Raw genomic sequence first — 23688 nt, 5'->3', positions numbered from 1 at the left:
TAATTTTCTTTTAAAAATAGTTACCCAGTTGTCCAAAACATCATTTATCTCTAGTTCATCATTTTTCTACCTACAGGCAATGCCATTTTTACATTCCTAAATGCATTTGGCCTATTTATGATTTTTAGTCTACTACTGGCCTATATTAGTCTATTCATGTGCATAGATAATTGTTTTAAATATTAATTTTATGTACATTTGAATAACTGGTATGGCCATTTATATCCCATGTCATTCAGCATTAGTTTTCTTTTTACACAACTTTCTTCACTATTCTTGTAGGTAGGTTTATTTATGTAAACAGCCTTTCTTAGAAAAGAAAAAACTTACTGGTATCTTGATGGGATAGTATTAAAAATTTTTAAGTTTATTTATGGAGATTCAAAATATTCAATAGTGAAACTTCTTCAATTACTCAAGCTTCCTTTTGTGTCCCTTAGGAACTTTAAACAGTTTTATTCAGCAGCTGGATCTTACACATATATTATTAGCTTACTGCCTGGTATATTTTGAGTTTATTATAAACTATGTCTTTGCTTATTTTCTAACTACTGTCATTTGTATCTAGAAGAGCTGTGGATTTCTTTGTATACAAATTTTGTACTAAGTCACATTACTAAATTCTCCTGTTATTTGTTACAGATTTTCATTTGATTCTCTCTGATTTTTTTATCAAGTATACAGTCATATCTATAAATTCTGACCTCTTTACCCCCTTTCTAATTTATATTTTATTTCCTTCTGTCTAACTGTTTCTTTCCTATAATTTTGAAAGCACAATTAATAAATCACATCTTCCTTTCTTACAAGGTGATGAGAAAAGTTACTAAAACTTATAGTGGGTTCACTTAAATGAGTTAAATTACTTTAACATTCTACAGTTAGTTTACAAAATCCTTAACCCATGAAATTTTGGGGCACCAATAGTTATATTTTTTTAAGTCTAGATTTTAAAAGAAACCAAATAATTCCATGGCCAATAAATACAACTGGAGTTATGCTTGCTGAGAAAGTGTTAACCAAATCACATGCTTTTGGAGTATGAACTCATAAACACTGGAACATGGAGAAATTCCCTCTCATTTGAGAACTGACATTTGGTCACAGGCATCATGTGATCTTTAGCCTCATTAAATTAAAAGACATGGACCAGCGGAACAGGCAGTATTAAAATTTTATGGGTCTAAAGCTGACTCATGTAACTCACAGATGACACTGTATTTATATTTGCCAGCAATACATTTTCTATTTTATCTGGATCACAGTTTCCACAAATGAAACATCAGTGATTTTTTCCATCAAAATCTATAGTAGTTTCAAACTAGTAAATTAGCTTGCAATTTGATTTAGAAATATAAGGACCAGGTGAAAGTTATGCAACAGGTCACCTGGAACATAGTTAACTTCCATATTTATAATCAGAATTTATAAACATCATTAAATACTCCTAATCTAGATTTTGGCTGAAATAAAATCTAGCAATTTCTGGCATGTTGCAACATACCTGGGGTTCTGAAATGTTGTTTCAGTATGAAATAGCTAAAAATTAAAATAACACATTCTATTTTGTTTAGAAATTCAAGAGGACTCTGTCAGCTATGCTAAGGAGTGGCTGAAGGTCCCATCATTTTGTTTGTCTTAACCTTCTACTTTATCAAGATTTCTAGGGGTGGAATGTCTTACAGCTTTAACCATAAAATTACTGCCTCTAGATCTTATCAGCTTCAAGGCTGGAGCAGTGTGAAACTGACTGGCAGCTGAATGGAATATAGATAAAGCAATGGAGACTACAAGTCACTCAAAGTCCCATTTAATTAAGCGCTTTGGAAATAAGTTCCCAGAACCTTCAGTCAATTCAGGATTTAGTGCAGAAAGCAGAAGATTCATAGTACTCTTTCAGAGGAGTTTTATTTGAGACCTCAGGTTGGCCTAGGGAAAATGGGACATAGGAAAAGAAAAAATATTAAGATTATAATGGACATACATACTTTTGCCAAAATAAGTGGAAAAAGTAGTTTTGCTTTTCATTTTTAAATCATTGAGGCTATAAGAAAATTATTTAAAATATAAACTTATTATTTCTATAATATGCAAAATATAAAATAACTGTGATTTAAGTATAACATCACATTTCTAACAAAACATTTCTTCCAAGCATATCTATATATATGACAAATAAACATGTTGTCATCTCATGTGACTATGTTACTTTTCTATCTCTATATAGCTATAACAAGTAATCCAACATTATTTTAACATTTTTTTACCCTTTGGTAAGAAGTATGGGCAGTACAGCTCCTTCTAATATAGCCATTTCCCCTTAAATATAAAGAAGACCTTCAAGTATTGATAAAATTAAAAAAAAATCTCTGACACATACTGCAGTGGGAAAAAAAAAGCCAAGATGTTTTATTTTTGTTACCACTTGCAAAAAAATTTAATGAGTGGGAAAGATAGAGACATTCTACTTATACATTCAGAAGTTATCTCTAGAGTGATACTCAAAGAACTTGGTAACTGTGACTGCCTCCCAGGAGAAGAACTGAGAAACGAGTGAGACAGACAGTGCATTAACCACTTTCTTTTATCTTTTGAATCGTGCAACTTGAGAATGTATAACTTATTCATAAAAATAAATTAATAAAAACTTTAAAAGAAATAGCCATTGGTACCACTCCAGTTAAAAATAAGAAAGCAAAGTATTTATGAAGCACTGTCTTGTGAAGCATTTTCCCTGTGTTCTCGCCTGAGAAATGCCACGGACAGAGGAGCCTGGCGGGCTATATAGCCCACAGAGCTGCAGAAGAGTTGGACACGATTTAGTGACTAAACAACAACAAAATGCATTCATCTTCCTAGGAAAGCATTCTCACATACCATATCCACAAATGTGTAAATCCAAGGATAAAGAAATAAAAGCATTTAGAATTCTTCAATGTATTCTTAACTTTGTATACATTATATAAGATAGCTCAAACTTTTGCTTAAATAGCCATAGATGGACATTCAAACTTTCCTCCAAACAACTGAAAGAAATTACAATATTTTGCATTAATCCAAAGAGGTAGAGATACGAACAATACTAGTTTTGATACATTTACCTTGTGCCTGTGGTGGGATCTAATTTTAGCAAGAGTCATTTAACATATATAATTACTAAATGTATGTACAGAAAAGTAGAAAATTAGCTTTCATATCACAGTCTCAAAAATGATTAATGCAATCTTATTCAGTTAGTTTCCTTATCAAGAAGAAAAAACGACTCCATAAATAACCATCTAATTATAAGAATACAAATGTTATTTTTGGAGGAATGAGCAAATAAAGCTTCTTACAGCAAATTGCTAATTATTGTATAGTCTCACATAAGATAAACTATGTTGTGATGAGTATAAAAATATCACTAACTACAATCACAAATTTTTGATCTTCAAGTGCAAAGTGTGTTCTGGTTCAAAATTGTAAAAAAATAGTTACACAAAAAATAATTTAGCGTTTAAAATTAAAGACACATAAGGAAACCCTATGGAGATGTATTTAGAAGAATATCAAAGCATAATGAGTAGAGATATGACAGCAGTCAACTCTTCTACCTTAATGTCCATGTTCTTCCAAAATGTTAACAACAAATAGATCCCTAGCATTAATTTAATGAAATGTAAAACACATATTCAAGTAGTAACTTAGTTGAAGTCATATCCAGCGATGTCCCAAGAAAAATGTTACATAATCCTTTGAAAAATCTTTATCTAATACTGTCAGCAGGAGATGCCTTTTAAATGTAAGTTTATACTTATATTTAAATAACTAAAATATATATATACATATTTAATGTTATACACATGGACTCCATTGACCATATAAAAGAATACAGTAAGTAAAAGGAGAAAAAGTATTTTGATCAAATCTGAATATTGGTAGTTTGTACCATACTGCATTCATCAAATAAAATTTAACATGTTACCATCATTATCTTTGAAAAATTCTGAAATTTCTATGCACCTTGAAAATTGAAACATTTCACAATGCATAGGAAAAACAAAACACTAAAACATGTTTATGTAAAATATTTTTTCACTTAAGGTTATAAACCTAAAATAAATATATGCTCAAAGATAAATTCTTCATTAATGTAGAGATTCTTGTAGTATAAGATGGTTTTATATCGACTATTAGATTAGGTAAGAAAATATCTCAAGTGCTAACCATTTATTTTTCTTAGTAGTGGCTTCAATTTCAAATCATGAAATTTGACCTCTTTTTATTGGCTTATCCTAAAAAGTTGGTTTGCACAATGGAGTAAACCTTTTGCGGCAGAAAATTACTCCTAGTGAATTTAAATGAAAGTATTTCTATCTAGACAGAGGTCAAAGGTAAGAGAGAGGCAATTTTTCTAAGAACTGGAGCAGGAAACCTTGCTGACCAGGAACTGAGTAGAAGTACTAGGTCTGTGCTATTCCTCAGTTCTCAGATTTAATTAGTTTCACATCAACTGAATTAACAATTTATTCCACTTATTATAGGCTGTTAAGAAATAGCCCAATTGACCATTTCCCTTCAGGAATGCACAGTTAGTTGCATCAGGCTTGCTATAGGTGATAGCTTGAACACTAAAGAGCTCAGAAAAACTGAATTTATATGGCACACAGTCTGGCTCAGTGTCTGGAAAGAAATGGTTTCTGTCTTGACCAGCAAGTTGTTAAAGAGTGTGCTCACAGACATTCTTCGTATGGTTCTACAGTGAATGAAAAAGGTATATGAAAATAAGCAAATCCCCTCTAATGACACGGCACCTATCAAAAACTCTGGAGTTCTAGTAGTCTAAGCAACTATATTGCACAAATTTTCTAGCATCTGGCAAGAGGAGGATGGAAGGAAATGTTAAATAGGTGTCATGGCACTTAAACTTTGTTAACTTTACTATAGTAGAGAACAGAGATGAAATTGTGCAAGAATCACCACCTACAGAGAATGAAGCAGATGAAGACCTTCAGCACGACTGAGGGGGGATCTAAATCACATATAAACAGTGGTAGTAAATGCAAGGTAACACAATAGTACTAACAGATGTATATTTAGTTAATACATATCTATCATATGCTACTATTATGTGTGGTTTCAATGAGGGCATCTTATGATTTTCCCATGTAAAAATTATTTCTTTAGGTAACATTTAAACTTTTGCTAAAAAGGAAGTTTTCTTGTAAAAATGAAAACAAACAAAAAATCACCCTTAACAGAAGCTTAAATACTAATGCCTTTTAAAAAGTGTAAATTAATATGTGCAACTGATACTAGGAATTGATAGTTTGTTTTTTTAAAAATAGTTTTTCCCCTATTTCCAGTTGGTTATAAGTCAATTATTTTGTGTTAGTGTAATTTACCAATTAATATAACAAAAATTGCACTATATTTATGTATGTAATGGATAACTTAAGGAGTCATGCCACTTATATAGGAAAGAAAGAAAAAAAATCAAGCTATAAAATTTACCCACTTATATAGGAAAGAAAGAAAAAAAATCAAGCTATAAAATTTACCCTGTTAAAATCTGTACCTGTATACACATGACCTAAAATAATCAACTTAGTTATCTCAGTAGTGATAGCACTAGAAAATTTAGTAAACCTATAAACCAGCTTATGAGGATGTTTAACAGATAGCTAGAAATCAACATGAAGGCAAGCAGGAATGTCTGGGGAAGGTGAAGCAGGAGCGGATGGCAGATGGAGTGGTGATAAGCCAGCTTGAGAGAGGTGGATGAAATGAAAGTGGGAAAAGGACTCTTCCTCTCCATTTTCCCAGATGTCCTAAGGCCTTCGTAAGCGGCAAGTACTTCCCTTTCCACTGAAAATCACTGTCTGGGTGACCTTTATGAGGAGCATTATAAAGTACTGGAACCTAATCTATTGCCTTTCCTTTTATGGTAAATATACAGTTATTTTACATTCAAAACATTTTACAATTCCTTTGTAAATATGATTTTAAAGCTGAAAAGAAATTAGGAAATCATTTAGTCTAACTAATCCCTTATTTTATTGACAGGAGAACTGAGGTCAAGAGAATTCATGATTTAGTTTCTAATCTACATAAATATACTGATGTTACTGAAAGGTTTAGAAATGCCATATTTAATGTTATTAAAAGCAAGAGGGAAATGGATGTTAGAAATGCTTCGAAAACACAAAGAAAAAAATGGAACAGCTAGGCATCTATTCTGATGTTAGTAGGAAAGAGTTAATTAAAAATAAAGGGCTTTAAAGACAGATTAGGGAAAAAATACTAAATAATGAAGGTATGAGTACATGGTAATCATTACAAACAGAAAATGTATATAGAAAATACTTACCAACTATACATTATATCATGAAGAAAATCCACAAAGTGAAAAATGTAAAGCCTCTCACATAATTATTTTCTATTTGTTTCTATTTCATTATAAGAACAAATTACATGGTGGGAGTACAGAAAAGGGGTACATGCACTTAAGTCAGATTTCCAGGCCCCTTTTATATGAAACAACTGTAAGATCAATTCCGTTTCTACTTTAGCTAGGTGGTTCTAAGTGATTATTCTCCCTATGCTTAGCTGAAGTAAAAAGGAAAGACCAGGAGGAAAGACCAGGTTACAGAGTTTGAGGACATCAAAAACTGCACAGGTTTTTATTACTATTTTTATCATAGCATTTTAGCACATTAAAATATCTTGTGTCAAAATAAACATATTAAATTTTAAAAACTTAAAAACTCAAGTTTTCAACTTTCAAGTTTTCAAACTCCTAAGTTATTATTTGCTCACACCTATGATCAGAGCCAATCTATTAAATGTTTTTCACTGGAATGAAAATGAAAGTGGCAAAGGACTCATCCTCCCCATTTCCCCAGCTTTCCTAAGGCCTTGAAAAGTGGCAAGTACTTCCCTTTTCCACTGTGAAAATCACTGTCTAGATGGCCTTGGTCAGTGCTTCCCAAAGTGTTCCTCTGGTTCAATGCAAAATGACTTCACATATGGGTAAGCATGTCTAATTTTACTCTGTTAAGTACAGATTTTAACATACATTAGAAAAAGTTACATGCTAAAACTTCTCAACACATTCTTGCTCCAGCCCAGTGTTTTGCTTTTTTTTCCCTCTCTAAAGAGAAAAGTGTATGAAAGAGGCCACCAAGAAGCTGACTTAAACAAAGAAAAACTTGATACTTACTGTCGCTGGGGAAGCCCGAGTGGTGTGTGTCACCGAGTGGCCAGAATTCTCCATTGAGTTGCCGATCAGGTAGGTTCCTCCAGAGCTGCTGATGAGCTGTCCTCCAGTGACGCCCATCTGAATCCCACCGGCGCCCACCATACTGTGGGACGAGACCACGGTAGTCACCTGGGCGGAGCTCCCTTGAGTATCAAAGTAATTCCCTCCAGTGTTTTGGCTGTACATCTGTGTTTCTGTGTAAGGATAAGTTGTTGTTCGGCTTTAGAAGAAGAAAAGAAAGAAATTTATTTATATCATCTTATTTTTTTCCCCAGGGTGAATATATGTTTAAAATATATCAGCTTAGCCTTTGGGACATGGTGAGTTTTGTATTTTGTGTGAAACTTCATTCCTAGAAATAGCTGGGCTTACTTTCCAAATTAAAGGTACATTTATTTATAAGTACCTCAGCACTTTTCTGCACAGTATAGAGATTTTGCCACTATTGGGGCCTACCTCAAGTGTATAAACAAACTCAGGTCTCGTCCCTTCAAAAAATCCTGCTGTGTGACTTCTTAAATTTCTTATAAAACTTCCTGCAAATCCCAGTTTTAGGAGAGCTGGGATCTGGAATGACAGGGGTTGACAAGTCAGCTCTCCAAGCTACTGCACACTGCTGGTAACCTGCAGGAAACCCCCATGACTAAGGTAGCTTGGTGAATCTCTGTCTAACCACTAGGCAGGATCTTGAGCAAAGCATGCGCCCTAAATCCCTCACTCTTTCTTCTTCTTTACACTCAAGCTTCTCCTCAGTGAGATGACTATGCCACCTCACGTCCTCATTTTCTGCTTCCCAACAACAACAGTCCAGCTTCTGCCCTTAGCCTTTCATTGAAAATGCTTTTAATAAGGTCACTTGTGACCTCGTCTAAATACCAAGCTAAAAGGCTGCTGTCCGCCCTCATCTTTCCTGACTTATCTGCAGTACAGTGTTGTTGACTGTGCCCTGGTATCCTTTCCCTCCTTGCCCTGTTCTGATTAAGCAGCTTGTTTGATGGATTTATTTTTAACTTTTAATTGACTATGTTGTACATTTTAACATGACTTTTGTTTTGATTTTGCAATTAGTGCAGGCTCTCAAGAAGTTTCAAAAACAGTAGGAAGGTGTAAAATACTTTTCTTTTTAAAAATTCAAACATCAAGTTAAAATTCCCAGTGTTTTTGGTCATTCTCTTCAACACTACATCTCAGAGTGAGCCAGTACCGACAATTTGGTGTAGATGTCTGTGGACATTTCTACATATATGCAAGGTCTTTCTGTTTTAATCTTTCTTGTTCATTAGTTTCTATGGCATTTCTCTTTCACCTTTTAATTTTTTTAACCATAGTGTTTCAAGAACCTTTTGGAGGCTCAATTTTTTCAGCACATTAAATAGTAATTTCTGAGGTCTCCAATTTTAGCTCTTATCTTTTCTCACTTTTATTCAGACCATACACTTTGATCATATACTACATGACCATATTCATGCTAATAAGTTTATACCTCCACTTTCTTCACTTTCTAGTTTTACTTTGGTGGTTGTTGTTCAGTTTCTAAGTTGTGTCTGAATCTTTGCGACCCCACTGACTGCAGCACACTAGGTTATACTTTAAGAGTTTCAAATCTAGATTTCTGAGAGTCACTTAAGTATCTCTGCTAGGGAACCCCTGATATTTGGGAGGTCTCCTATGTAAAAGTGAAGGTATACCTAAAAGGGAATTCTTTTCTCTCCTGCTCTTTTTCCTATATTCCCCCCTCTCAGCAGAGGGCAGTACCACAACACTCAGCTTTGGAAATTATTGCTAACCCTTCTTGCTCAGGATTTCCTAGTTTGCTCAGTGGTAAAAGAATCTGCCTGTCACTGTAGGAGGCGAGGAGATGCAGGTTCGATCCCTGGGTCTGGAAAACTCCCTGGAGGAGGAAATGACAACCCACTCCAGTATTTTTGCTTAAAAAAAAAAAATCTATGGACTGAGGAGTCTGGCAGACTGCAGTCTATGGGGTTGTAAAGAGGCGGATGTGATTGAGTGAACGCATACTTTTCTTGCTCAGATTGACATCAGTCCCACTCACTTTACCTCAGAAACAATTCTCCAATCTCCTTTCCATTCTTGTACTCACTGCCTTAACTCATAATGAATGAGTAAACTGAAGTGAAAGTCTCTCGATCATGTACGATTCTTTGTGACCCCATGGAATTCTCCTGGCCAGAATACTGGAGTGGTAGCCTTTCCCTTCTCCAGGGGATCTTCCCAACCCAGGGATTGAACCCAGGTCTCCCGCATTGCAGGCCGTTCTTTATCAGCTGAGCCTCAGGGGAAGCCCAGGAATACTGGAGTGGGTAGCCTATCCCTTCTCCAGCGGATCGTCCCGACCCAGAAATCCAACCAGGGTGTCCTGCATTGCAGGCGGATTCTTTACCAACTGAGCTATCAGGGGTCCTTTAACTCATAATATTCACCATTAAAACTGCCTTCTAACTAGTTTTCCTTCCTCTATTTGGTTCTCTTCCAATCTATCTTCAACTCTGATGCCAGGGGAATATTTCTAAAAGGAAAATATGAAAATTAAGCTTCTCTTAAAAACCTTTCTGTGATTCTCTCTTGCCTTGGGAAGAAAACCACAACCCTTGACCTGTCTTCTCAGGGCCGATGCCGGCACAATCTCGGGATTTGGTACCAGCCATGTCTTGAAATGATTTCTTTGCTCACACCACACTGACCTTGTTGCTGATCTCCTGTAAAGCACTATCTTCTCTTGCCTCCCTGCTCTCTTGTGTAGGGTTTCCCCTGTCTGGAAGGCCTTTACATGTCTTCAACTCTCTTCCTTTGCCAAAACCACCCTTAAACTCCCAGTTCAAGCATCGCCTTATCTCAGAATTACTCCTCTGCACCCCTTGTATTCTGTGGCCACTCCTTAAAGGGCTGTTATGTTTTGCTCTCTATACTTTCCTGCACATACCTGAAATATAACTCTCAATACACTGATAATTTCCTGAATTCTTCATACTCCCGTGAAATTATGTTTTATTCCCATCTGTACCCTCAACATTTAACATAACTATTGCTACATAGGGGACTCACTAATCAACAAATAAAATATGACTCTATTTAAAAGTATATTTGGCATAATGGTCACTTTCATAAATTTCTAAAACATTCTTTTTTTTTGCTGTTTTGCTAAAGCATGAGAAATTGGGTTAAACTATTTCAAGATTTTTCTGTATTATTTAAAATAGGTCATTTAACCCATTACAAATTATATTTATATTGTAATTTCTAATGCAAATTTCAGTAAAATAATAAGAGTGCTCCAAAAGTATTCAACACTGGGTAAAGTTACTGCTTCCCAGAAAGAACCATCACAGATCCAGGTATAAATTTTAGTTTGGGATGATGACAGAAACAACTCCATAGAAAATTTTTTTTTTTTACACATAGAAAAGTATCATTTAAAATACACATTTCTTCTCAGTACTGCTATAGTTTCCAACTGGAAATCTCATTTATGTATTTCTTTCAGTATATACTTATTTTAATAAAATAGCCATGTTGATTTTAAATTTGGATAAAAAGAAAAATGAGTTCATCTTATATCCCCTAAATATGACAGTGAGCCTATTTAGCTGCACTTAACACAATCTGATATTGGTATTTAAGCATAATCAAGTAAGATGTACAAATAGATACAGAGAAACAAACACTATGACAGATGCAGGAAACTGTGCCAACTTTTCTTTTCACAGTCTGAACAAAACGCTTAAGAATGCTTTCCAGTAGTAAGTTGATTTTACAAATAAATCATACAATAATAGCTATTAATAGCTAATATTTACTATTTACTATGCAACAGGCATGATCTTATGTGCTTTTCAGGTATTAACTCACTTAACCTTTATTACAACTTTATGAGATAGGTACTGTTATTTCTATTTGCAAAGACAAGGAGAATACTTGGAAGTCTAGATAGATTAAACAGCTTTATCCAAAGCACATAGCTGGTAAAAAACTGGATTTGGAATATGCACTTAACCAATTCTCTCAAACATTTCATCACATTAAAAGAATTTTAACTTTTAAATATGTCAATGATAGTTATCAATGACTATACTGTGGAACAGTCTCAAAAGGTGGTACAGGTAACATACAAACTTTCTATTGCTATTTAAGAGTTTCGTATATTTTTAGCTAAAAGATTATGCTGTTAAAGTGCTGCACTCAATATGCCAGCAAATTTGGAAATATCAGCAGTGGCCACAGGACTGAAAAAGGTTAGTTTTCATTCCAATCCAAAAGAAAGGTAATGCCAAAGAATGTTCAAACTACTGCACAATTGCACTCATCTCACACACTAGCAAATTAATGCACAAAATTCTTCAAGTGAGACTTCGACAGAACATAAACTGAGAACTTCCAGATGTTCAAGCTGGATTTAGAAAAGGCAGAAAAATCAGAGATCAAATTGCCAACATCTATTGGATCATAGAAAAAGCAAGAGAATTCCAGAAAAACATCAACTCTACTTCATTGACTACCCTAAGTCTTTCACTGTGTGGATCACAACAAACTGTGGAAAATTCTGAAAGAGATGGGAATACCATACCACCTTACCTGCCTCCTGAGAAATCTGTATGCAGGTCAAAAAGCAACAGTTAGAACTGGACATGGAACAACTGACTGCTTCACAATTGGGAAAGGAGTACATCAAGGCTGTATGTTTTCACCCTGCTTATTTAACTTATATGCAGAGTACATCATAAGAAATGCTGGGCTGGAAGAAGCACAAGCTGGAATCAAGATTGCCAGGAGAAATATCAATAACCTCAGAGTTGCAGATGACACCACCCTAATGGCAGAAAGTGAAGAGGAACTAAAGAGCCTCTTGATGAAGGTGAACGAAAAGAGTGAAAAAGCTGGGTTACAACTCAGCATTCAAAATACTAAGATCATGGCATCTGGTCCCAACACTTCATGGCAAATAGATGGGGAAACAATGGAAACTGTGATAGACTTTATTTTCTTGGGCTCCAAAATCACTACAGATGGTGACTGCAGCCATGAAATTAAAAGACGCTTGCTCCTTGGAGGAAAAGCTATGACAAAAATAGACAGCATATTAAAAGCAAAGACATTACCTTGCCAACAAAGATCCATATAGTCAAAGCTATGGTTTTTCCAGTAGTCACATATGGATGTGAGAGCTGACCCATAAAGAAGGCTGTGTGTCGACGAATTCATGCTTTTGAACTGTGGTGTTGGAGAAGACTCTTAAGAGTCCCTTGGAGGGCAAGGAGATCAAACCAGTCAATCCTAAATGAAATCAACCCTGAATATTATTGGAAGGACTGATGCTGAAGCTCCAATACTTTGGCCACCTGATGCAAACAGCCAACTCACTAGAAAAGACCTGATGCTAGGAAAGATTGAAGGCAGGAGGAGAAGGGGACAACAGAGGACAAGACGGTTGGATGACATCACTGACATCACTGACTCAATGGACATGAGTTTGAGCAAGCTCCAGGAGATGGTGAAGGACAGGGAAGCCTGGCGTGCTTCAGTCCATGGGGTCACAAAGAGTCAGACACGACGGAGCCAGTGAACTACAACTATACTTTGCTAACTGTTTATCAGCACCCCACTACTCTCCTATATTACTCAGAATGGGATCTGCAGAAGATGTACTTGCAATGGTAAAGAAAAAGAGCTGGAAAAGGTCAGACTATTTTGGAGGATATTTACCATTGCACACTAAGACTTTGGAAGTTCTGTGATTGTGGAAGTTGCAGTTCTATTATAAGAGCATCATTCCAAGGGATTTAACTCACGCCATCTTCTGGGCATGACTCCTTTATATAATTAGTCCTCAGTGAACAATAGTAATACAAATAAATGCATCACAGATATGTAGAAAATCTCTATAGCCCTCAAGTCAGCATAAAAATATGGCAGCAAAGAGCTTTGATTTTCATACTTCCCCCTAGCTGGAGATGATTCATTAGCTAAAAAATGAGCAAGAACAGGAGAAGAGTGAAAGTCACTAAAGAGTATATCTAATCCATAAATTATGTTCATTACTCAATCATGACCCATGGGACTGAGGAGAAAGCTTGTGTAAGCACACACAGGGGTAAAGATTGGTAACTTCCAGGGGAAAAAGGCACAATTATATTAGTAAATGAAGTGTCACAAATTGTTGCTGAATTTGTCTCTGGCACTTAAACACTCGCAATGTGGAAGAGAGGAGACTTTTCAACACTGGACTGGGTAACAGAGGCAGGCCTCAATGTCCTCAGCCAATGCTCTTCAAGAGCAAGAGGGTAAGTACTAAGTCATTTGCTGGAGGCTTTTCTGGAGCCAGAGCCAGAGTCAGGCAGAAACTAATTCCTTAATATCTTTTCAGTTCTAAATGCTCTAAGCTCCTGGATAAATTCTGAAGACATTTTGTTTAAAAAAAAAAAAGTGCCAACAACAAAAACAAACAGTTCTTTCTTAGGAACTAGAAATAATTATTCTAATTCTGATACCTAAGATCAGCTGTCTTTCATACTGCTATAATGAATACACAAGCGTTATTGCTTGCACACTATGTCCCCCAGAAATCTCCAAAACATATGTTTGAGAAAATTACTCAATTTTTGGCATATCAGATTGAAAGCAGCTAACTATTTCCGACTATACACTCCTGAAACAACTAAATTCCCAAGCAATTCTGTGCACGTTTGAAACATGCCTGTTTGTTCTTTACTGATTGCCACAGACTGTTATGAAAATACTATGTCATATTATTCTATAGCAGAAGAAGAGTCTTTCCATTGTTCTGCATATGTATCCTGTAATGAATGTAAACACACAGATATGCCCATACTTGCTGACAGAAGGTTCTTCCTAGCTGAAGGTATTATCAGGTTCTGTGTAAATGTCAGGACTCTGATCCATTGAATTCAGTAAATTAGTGCTGTTGCATCCCATCAGGCCTCAGCATATACCTTGGCTAAGCATGACCCTGAATGACTCCTTGCTTATTCACTACAATGATTATGTCAATTTATTTTAGTTATAACCAATTTTTCTGTTTTCTTTATTTTCAGGTGTCTATCCATAAGTCCAGATATATAATATCTCTAAATTATGCATTTCTATTTTACCTAGGTTTCGAATATCCTCTCACCAATAAGCTAGTCAACTACAAAATAAAATAATGGTATGAAAAATTTCAAATTGAGATAATAAAATATCTTACAAATTTCATACCATAAAATTCATTATGAAGATAAAATGTACTAATGTTGATCATTAAAACATCTTACATTGGTACAATGTTTTTATTGCTTTCAGGCTGCTCTGTACCTATTCTTTTAATAAATATTTACGGCACCTGGGGAAAAATGAATATGACCTCTATTCATGTAAAGGTTACGTAACATAAGAAGTAGGTGGTCAAAAATAAGAAAGGAAATATGTTCATTAGGTATTTTGTTAAATCTATAGAAGAGAAAAATAGCATATTAAAGTATAATAAATGGAAAGGCACATATTAGATCAAGTAATCAAGTGCCGTTACTTTCCAAGAAGACAGTTAGGTTGAAACTAGAGGATGAAAAGAAGTCAGTTCTATGAAAAACAGGAAGAAAGATATATCAAGAAGATAGTGTAGCATGTACCAAAGCCATGACACAAGGAAGATCCTGGTATTCAGGAATAAACTAGAAGTCTAGAATGGTTGTTTAAAATGAATGAGAAGGACACTAGAAAAAAAGTGAGGCTTAAAAAGTAGGTGAAAATTAAACATATAAGTAGTGTAAACAAATTTTTTCGTGGGTCATGTTCCACAATTTAATGGGTCACACTAGCATTAAAAAAGAGAGAGACTAGACAAGATCAGAACATATTATACCTAGGAGGAGAATTATTATTTTGAGAAGCTTTTTTTCTGTCATATGCATATACAGCATGTGTGTGTGCCTATGTATATTTAGCTGAGTAAAAAATTGCACATCTAGTTTTCTCACTGGAGATGGTTTTTTAAAAAGCTTGAAAGACATCATTATGGACCACAGAATGAAGTTTGGATGTTATTTTAAGCTGGGATAGGAGTTCAAGGAGGCAAGGGAATGTTACAGGGAGAGAAACAACCTAAAGAATGGCCTGAGGTCAGAGAGGTAACAGGAGACCATGAGAAAAGGGAGCGGCAATCAGAGCACACTGCTCTAGTCAGAACAAGATTCTGAAACATGTTCATTAGATATAATAATAGGAGGTGATCATATTGCGAGGTGTTTCCATGTAGTGATGGAGTATATGTCTGATTGGAGAAACTGAAGAAATCACTATAGGCAGTCAGAATGAATAAGTTTTAAATATTTTCAAAAAGTTTGGGAGCTAGGAGAATATGAGAATGGGGAGAACTGTGGCTAAGGACAGAGGTACGTGATTTCATGGAATCCTCATCAAGTCAGCCACACAGGTTGCACAGTTCTGATTGGAATCCGGTGTCAGCAGTGGCCAACAGTGTTTGAGAGGGTTGTGGTCCTGCGGTGTTCTGACTGGACAACTCCTGGCGTGTGGTTTTGTCTTTGGTCTGGCTACTGTTTAACAACGCTTGTACCTATTTTTTTTTTCAGCTTGTTTCTTCAGACTTCCTGAAAATTCTGAGTCACAAATATCTTTCAATAAATTATTTGCTTTGCTTAAATAAGCCAGACTTAGTTTTTGCTGCTTGAAACCAAGAACTCTGCCTTAAATAGTTTTTACATTGTGAAGTTTTTGTGAAAGTCACCAAAGCCTTACATGGAAGTAGCTACATTATGTGGAATCTTCAACAAGTTGCACTCATGTGGTACATAATCTCTGGTTGGCTAGCATGCAAAGTATTTTTGAGTCTTGAAACAGATTATTTCTTGAATGCCCCAAGCCATACTGAAGGCAGAAAACAGCATAAAGAAAGAAAGCAGCCTCTCCATCTCAATTATAGAAACACCATACAACTATATCTTCTAAGCAGAGAGCATTTAAATGATAATAAGAATGCATAATTTTACCTGAAAATCCTGAGACTATTCCACTGAAAGAGAAAATATGAACTTGAAGAATATCCTTTGTAAGGTTCTTTATTAATCAAGAAGCAACAATTAGAACTGGAAATGGGACAACTGACTGGTTCAAAATCGGGAAAGGAGTACATCAAGGCTGTATATTGTCACCCTGCTTATTTAACTTATATGCAGAGCACATCATGTGAAACGCTGGGCTGGATGAAGCTCAAACTAGAATCAAGATTGCTGGGAGAAATAACAGTAACCTCAGATATGCAGATCATACTACCCTAATGGCAGAAGGTGAAGAGTAACTAAAGAGCCTCTTGATGAAAGTGAAAAAGGAGAATGAAAAAGCTGGCTTAAAATTCAACATTCAAAAAACAAAGATCATGGCATCCAGGCCAACTACTTCATGGAAAAAAGATGGGGAAAAGGCGGAAACAGTGACACGTTTTATTTTCTTGGGCTCCAAAATCACTGTGGATGGTGACTGCAGCCATGGAATTAATAGGCACTGGCTACTTGGAAGGAAAGCTATGACAAACCTAGACAGCGTATTAAAAAGCAAAGGCATCACTTTGCCAACAAAGGTCTGTGTAGTCAAAGCTATGGTTTTTCCAGTAGTCATGTACAGATGTGAGAGTTGGACCATAAAGAAGGCTAAGCATGAAGAATTGATGCTTTTGTGCTGTGGTGCTAGAGAAGACTTGAGAATTCCTTGGACAGCAAAGAAATCAAACCAGTCAATTCTAAAGGAAATCAATCCTGAATATTCATTGAAGGGACTGATGCTGAAGCTCCAATACTTTGGCCACCTGATGCAAAGAGCCAGCTCCTTGGAAAAGACCCTGATGCTGGGGAAGAATGAGGGCAAAAGGAGAAGGGGGCAGCAGAGGAAGAGATGGTTAGACAGCATCAGCGACTCAAACTCTGAGAGATAGTGAAAGACAGGGGAGCCTGGTGTGCTGCAGTCTATGGGGTCACAAAGAGTAAGACATGACAGTGACTAAACAACAATTAATCAATTAAAGAGTATATGGAAAGGATAACTGGATGGCTTCAGAAAATACCCTAACTATATTATTTTCTAAAAAGGTGAGTCCAATACACAAGCTTGTACCTTTTGAATAAATCTACTAATTGTCAATATATCATTAATGTATCACCTCCTAAAGTATACGGTGTCATGTTATTAGATATGATTCAGATGATTATTGTTACCATCTTTCTAAATTCCATATATATGTGTTAGTATGCTGTAATGTTCTTTATCTTTCTGGCTTACTTCACTCTGTATAATGGGCTCCAGTTTCATCCATCTCATTAGAACTGATTCAAATGAATTCTTTTTAACGGCTGAGAGAATTCTGTGGTCAGTTTTTACAACACTGCATTTCTTTCCTAGGGGATTTCTCAGAACCTTTAAAAAACAAACAGAAATTTAGAGTCCTCAAAAGAAGTTCATGTAGTGTTTTTCTGCTTGTGTCATCACAGAACTTTTTTAGAGAACTAACATTTTATGAAACACATTTGATAAATTCTCTGTTGAGTTTGATAAATCCATAATTTAAAGATTATGAGAATGCTTCCTACCGGTCAATTCATATTGCAATAGAAACCCACACAATAAAAACCTTAACATTTAAAAACATTTAAAAACATCATCTCTAACCAGGGGATAATCTTCAAAGAGCGGTTGATATGAGAAAATTAAAAGTGTTTTCAAAAGATATTTCTTAATTTGGACAAGATAGAGTATGATGTCTTTACTTCTACTTTGACTAACATGATGGAGAGTAAGTGGGGGAAGTGAGATTAAAAAAACGGAGATGGGAAAGAAAAAAATTCATCACTTAAAAAAATTGATTTCTCAGTTACATCAAGAAATTTCAACTGAATGGGGCTCTCTCTACATGGTATGCAATGTTTCCCAGCTAGTTTCATTACAGTAGTCTAAATTACTAGATACCATAAATTGCAAGAATCTATAGCAATGGACAAGACTATGAACCAGCCCAGTAAAAAATATTCTTGGGAAAACTATTGCCAGGAAATACGTAAATGTGTGTTCATACAGAAGTAATGATAAATAGGAACAAGAGTGAATTAGATTACCTTCTCCCTTGAGTAAAAAGCTATTCTACTTCAACACCCAGTACTGAAAAGCAGTTTCAACTGAAATACATGTTCACTCACTGACTCCCATTATTAATCCTGCTATGCTACCAGTAATTGTCCATAGTCACAGAGAAAAAAAGTAAACACTTTAGTATCATCAAATTATAAGGATTACACATCTTTATAGTGATGACACATATCTGTGAGGGCTATCATCACCTCTTGAGTGAAACCCTGTTCATTATGGCTACTTGGCAAGGCTGCTGGTGACAGGAGCAACAGTGAACCAGGACTTACTAACCATGCACAGGCTGCAAGGCCATGTACTGGAAGCTTGCAGGTTCATGATAAAGATCAGCATCCCGAACTTCTGGGAGAATAACTAGCAAAAAGCATTTGTTATCACACAGAAGTCGGACTCTCAATATGATCTGAGTCAGGGATCAAACACTAGCTGACTATTAATTCACTGTGGTGAAAATGAATATGGAATACTCTTTTCTAACACACATGGAAGTGCATCAAATATAAAGATTAGAAAGACTCTAAAATGAACTTTAGAGACAAAAACTGTACATAGTTAAATGTCAGCACTGCAAAATTACAGAAAGATTGAAATAGCCTAAGCTGAAAATTTTTCTTGTTATAGTTTAAAAAGATGTTCATAGTCCTCTAGCTACTAAAATGTTGAGTGTAATTCATGGCAACACAATGTTTCTTTAGTAAAAATGAAAATGATGCTACAGAATCATTAGTCAGAAGCACTGAAATTGAAATTGTAATGAAAGGTTTTAAGGATGCATCTTCTTTATCCTGACCAAGGGTGCACGTCTGTGACATAATTAGCTGGAGCTGAGGATATAATCTGGGCCCACACAGACTGGATCAAAGCTAATTGGACTTTGTGGCAAACGAACTTGTGACCTAGACCTCATTAGCCATGATCTAACTAACTGAGTTTGAGGGCCACAGAAAATACATGTTGGCACGAGATATTTACTTTGAATTATTTCTGCACTTGATGGGCCCTATAATTTTAAAGAGTCAACTTTTAGAGATGTTTTTCTAAGGTTTTGTGAATGAATGAATTCACCAATCTCATATTTATGCATATAGAAGACCCTAATATCAGTGGTGGGATAGCTTTAAAAGGCACAAGGCAATATGCAGAATTCAGAAAAAAAATAACTAGAGAGCAAAATTGTATAGTAATAACTAATGTTTAGTCAGTGTTTTCAATTTCTCAGAAGCTATACAAAACACTTTGGATAAACTATCTCCATATTTCATAAATGAACAGAGTGAAGCAGGCTGTGTATCTTTTACAAAATCACACACTAGCAATCACCCTGTTCTACTCTGGGCCAATGATAAATGACTATGATAGACACCACAGAGTTAACCCTCTCAACACCCATTCCAACTATCCTTTTCCTTTGCTGTCATCTACCATATAGACACAAAAGCTACAAACCTGCATTCCTAGATTCCTCTGCAGCTAATTACTTTGTTACAGAGTTATGGCCAATGAGATATAAGCACAAAGGGAGCTAGGGGTTTCTGGAAAGCCTGTGTGTGTGTACACACATATTTATATGTAAGTATGTACGCATATACAATGTATCCTCTTTTTCCACCTTCTTGTTGTCTTTCCATCTTCTTGTTGTCTGGAATACAGCTGTGATGGCTGTAACCAAAGCAGATTTACTACCATACCAGCAAATCTTTGCCCTGATATCCCTGAGCTGCTAATGTCAGCAATAGACTGAGAGGAAGTACGGTTGTGGATGTTTCTAAATGCTCATTTCCTGTCATCTTTTGGTAGTTTAGCACTAAGCTGGCTCAGGTGGTCTGAGTTAATCCTAATGGAAGAACAGGCTAGGGGACCTGAACTTGAGAGGCACCCACTCCTCCCTAGATAAGAAAGCCATGTTTTTTCTACTAAATAACCAGTTAATATTCACTACCCCTGCCCCCTAGAAATATGGAGCATTCTGTGAGGTCAGAGGTATTCTACTGGAGCAATTTCCATGGTATCGTCCAGTCTCACTAGAGGTATCTGCTGTATGCCAGCTTGTAAGATCTCTTCAATAAGGCTTATTTTATATTTGCACATAGTGCTAGTTACTTGTACAATATGCCGACTCTGGATTTTTTTTGACAAAAATAAAAGCCCTAATTTGTTTAAACCTCTGTCATATTTTTTTGGTTTCTTAGATGATTGGTTGCAGTAAAAAACATACGGTAAAACATTATGGAATAGAGAGTGATAACGTAGCCCTCCAGTGGGGTCTGCTAAGGCATTACCTAGGATGTCTCTGAATTAGGAGAACAAACTAGGTAGGAAACGGTACTTGCTTAAACAAAGGCAGAAAACATAATGACTTTACTCTGAGGTTCTGGAAGGAAATATACTACAGACAAGGATGCAGCAACAATACAACTGCGTGACCTCCAGCAGTGTATAGAAACTCATTTATATTCCCTGATAGCATAAAGGACCAAGTGGCAGGCATCCTCATTTTTTTTTTTTTGGTCTAAATGCCAGTAAGAGTTTAGATTTATGGTAGAGATTCCAAAAGTAGGCTCCAGAATGTCCTGGCCTTATACAACAAAGAGGTAAAGAATACTCAGTGTGTCTAATATACATAAAGTGTTACAGATTCAGCAGAGTAACAGAAATGTGCTGATCCTTCATCATGTGCCCTTCACCTAAACTGGTGTAAATAAAATAACAAAATGACAACAATTCTGATTCAGGAAGAGTTCTTAGTATGATAAATATATATGAGGATTCGTCACACCATGGTGGAACTAGGACTCTGGGTACACTGCTATTTTTACTGTAGAGGGGATAAATAAGTTACCCGCAGAGGAAAGCCAGGGTTCATGACACAAAGGAGGATGTGACATGTCAGCCTACAAAGATATTGCTATACTGGTGTAGTGGTTTGGGAATGGAAGAGAGAAGTGGAGAATGATATTCCAGCAGAGGAAACAAACCACGTGTCCAATAATACAGAGGCATGAAAGGGGAAACAGGTACAAAGCTGGTTGTTCCTAGAACAGATAGAAGATGAAGCCAGGGAGATAGGAAGGGGGAGAAAACCAAGACAGAGAGACACATTTTACTTTATAGCTAATATAAGTTCTAAAGGCGGTGGTGATGTAGGCAGATTCAGTGACCAAAAGCAATACGAAAAAAGAGACAATGAGTCAAGGTCAATGAAGAACTTTCAGGTTTGTATCATCTGTTGTAAACCGGGTCCTGTGCGAGCTGCTTCATATACTCTGCCTTAAATCCTCACAATAATCCAGTAACAGTAACTTTATTATCCTCCCATTTCCCAGGAAAGAATAATAGAAGCACAGAATAGTTGAGTACCTTGACCATGATTATAAAACTAATAGATAGTTAAACCAGGATTTTAAGATGTTTAGCTATAATAAGAATAAATGCACTTTCTACATACCACACACACTTCTGCTGTTAGATTTATTGCAGTGAAACAACAACAAAAACCACCCAAAAATCCCTGCCCCTCATGGAGCTTACAGGTTGGTGTCATGGGGGTCTATAAAACCACCCAAGGAAACAGTAGGTGCAGTAAGAATTAAGACTGCAGAGATTCTCAACCTAAGGCACAGCAGCCTGGGGCAGAAGAGTCAATAAGAGAATCTGAATTCATTTCAGACTGGGAGATCTAACAGATTGCAAACAAAACCTGTGGTAAATGAAAACAAACATGGTAACTTATAACAGTTCTTAGTACCTTTATTTATAAAAACATCCTGAATCTCACAGTGGCTGAAAAACTCTAATGAAAAAAATATACAAACTGACATTATTGTTGATGCAAAGGAGATGGAGTGAGAGTTGGGGATGAAAGGGAAGTTCAGACAGGAAAATAAGATTTATTGAGCATCTGGTACTTTTACAGAGTAGTAAGTACCTCATTTAATAAATGCAAAAAAAAAAAAAATAACCTCCTCCTAATCTACTAATACAGTAGATTTATATTACTTTACAGAAGACACACAAAAATTCATCTTATTGATAAAAACAAGAAGCATAGATTTTAAAAGGTATTATTATTATACAGAAATCACCAACAAGGGGCTATGTTTTTCTCAACCTAGAGAAAACCATTCATGGGTACATCAATGTAAAATTTTAAAATATTCTACTGGTGTAGAAATTTCAAAATATTTTTAAAATATTCTACAAAGAAAAATGAGCACATATTTTTAACAAACATAAACAAGGCTCAAAACATCAGTTTAAGTTCAATAATCGCATTCTGGTTAAAAAAAAAAAAGAAATTATTGTGAAAACAAGGAAATAACTTGGGATGAGCAGAAGGTGTCAGGAAGTGCATTACTCTTCTCTGAGTGGGGGGATGAAGACGACTTCCCCATATAAACTTACATTGCTCCATTGGTATAGACAGTGTCGCTTCCTTCCACGTACTGCACCTGAGCTGGATAGACATGCTGCACCTGCTGCACGGTCTGCACCTGCTGCACCTGGAAAGCAAACATCAGATCTGATGACAGGCGCATGTAACAGAACCAAGGTGCAGTGTCAGATTGACTGCAAAGATTTTTCCAGGGTATTGATAAACCCAAGAAAGTTTCATAATGAAAACTGTTAGGTTCATGCTAATTTCAGCATAAATATGTGCTGGGTCCAAAGGTCCAAATCAAATGTAGCATTTATGCTGAGTAAATTCTGTAACGTTATTGCAAGTATGTATATACACACTTCAAGTGCTTAGAGTGAAAATTCTGAAAGCTCCCCACTTATTTTGATGGTTGATGAAATTCTCTTCAACTTGGCTTGTGAATGCTACATTTATTTTTTAATTAAAAAATTCACAGTGGAAAAGTTCAGATACTTATACGTAGAAAAAAATACTATAATAAACCCCATGTACTCATCATCCAACATAAATAACTGTCACCCAATCTTTCTCTTCAGCCCCTCAGAGGTTTATTTTAAAGTGTAGAACTTACAGCATTTCACTGGTAATATTTCAATTTTTCTTAAGAGAAAAGAGCTACTGTTAACATGAATACAATACTAACATCATAAATAAAACATTAACAGTTCCTTAATATCATATAAAACCCCATGATTGTTCAAATGTCTCTAATTATTCCAATGTTTTCTTAAAAGTTGACTTGCTCAAATCAGATCCAAACAAGGTCTACCCATTACATTTGGTTGATATTTCCTTTCTTTCTCTTTTAGTCTCTAATAGTTTCCCATCCTTTTTATAGTTTACTGTTAGTTATTCGTGACTGAAAAAACTA

At 35.7% G+C, this 23688-nt stretch overlaps 1 protein-coding gene across 2 annotated transcripts in view; it reads right to left on the bottom strand.

Annotated features, from left to right (window-relative positions):
* Positions 1–23688, bottom strand: part of RFX3 (regulatory factor X3) — a 300103-nt gene that overhangs the window by 94060 nt on the left and 182355 nt on the right. For both annotated transcript variants that reach the window (XM_065907896.1, XM_065907898.1), the window contains exons 3-4: positions 22802–22899; positions 7202–7460 (exon numbers count right to left, since the gene is read on the bottom strand). In XM_065907896.1, the coding sequence (XP_065763968.1) occupies positions 7202–7460; positions 22802–22899 (357 nt within the window). The remainder of the gene's footprint in view (positions 1–7201; positions 7461–22801; positions 22900–23688) is intronic.

The sequence above is a fragment of the Muntiacus reevesi genome, chromosome 17 (assembly GCF_963930625.1).
Source record: "Muntiacus reevesi chromosome 17, mMunRee1.1, whole genome shotgun sequence".
NCBI classification, from domain to species: domain Eukaryota; kingdom Metazoa; phylum Chordata; class Mammalia; order Artiodactyla; family Cervidae; genus Muntiacus; species Muntiacus reevesi.
The sequence above is the reverse complement of the archived record's forward strand: the minus strand, read 5'-3'. Positions and strand labels throughout refer to the sequence as shown.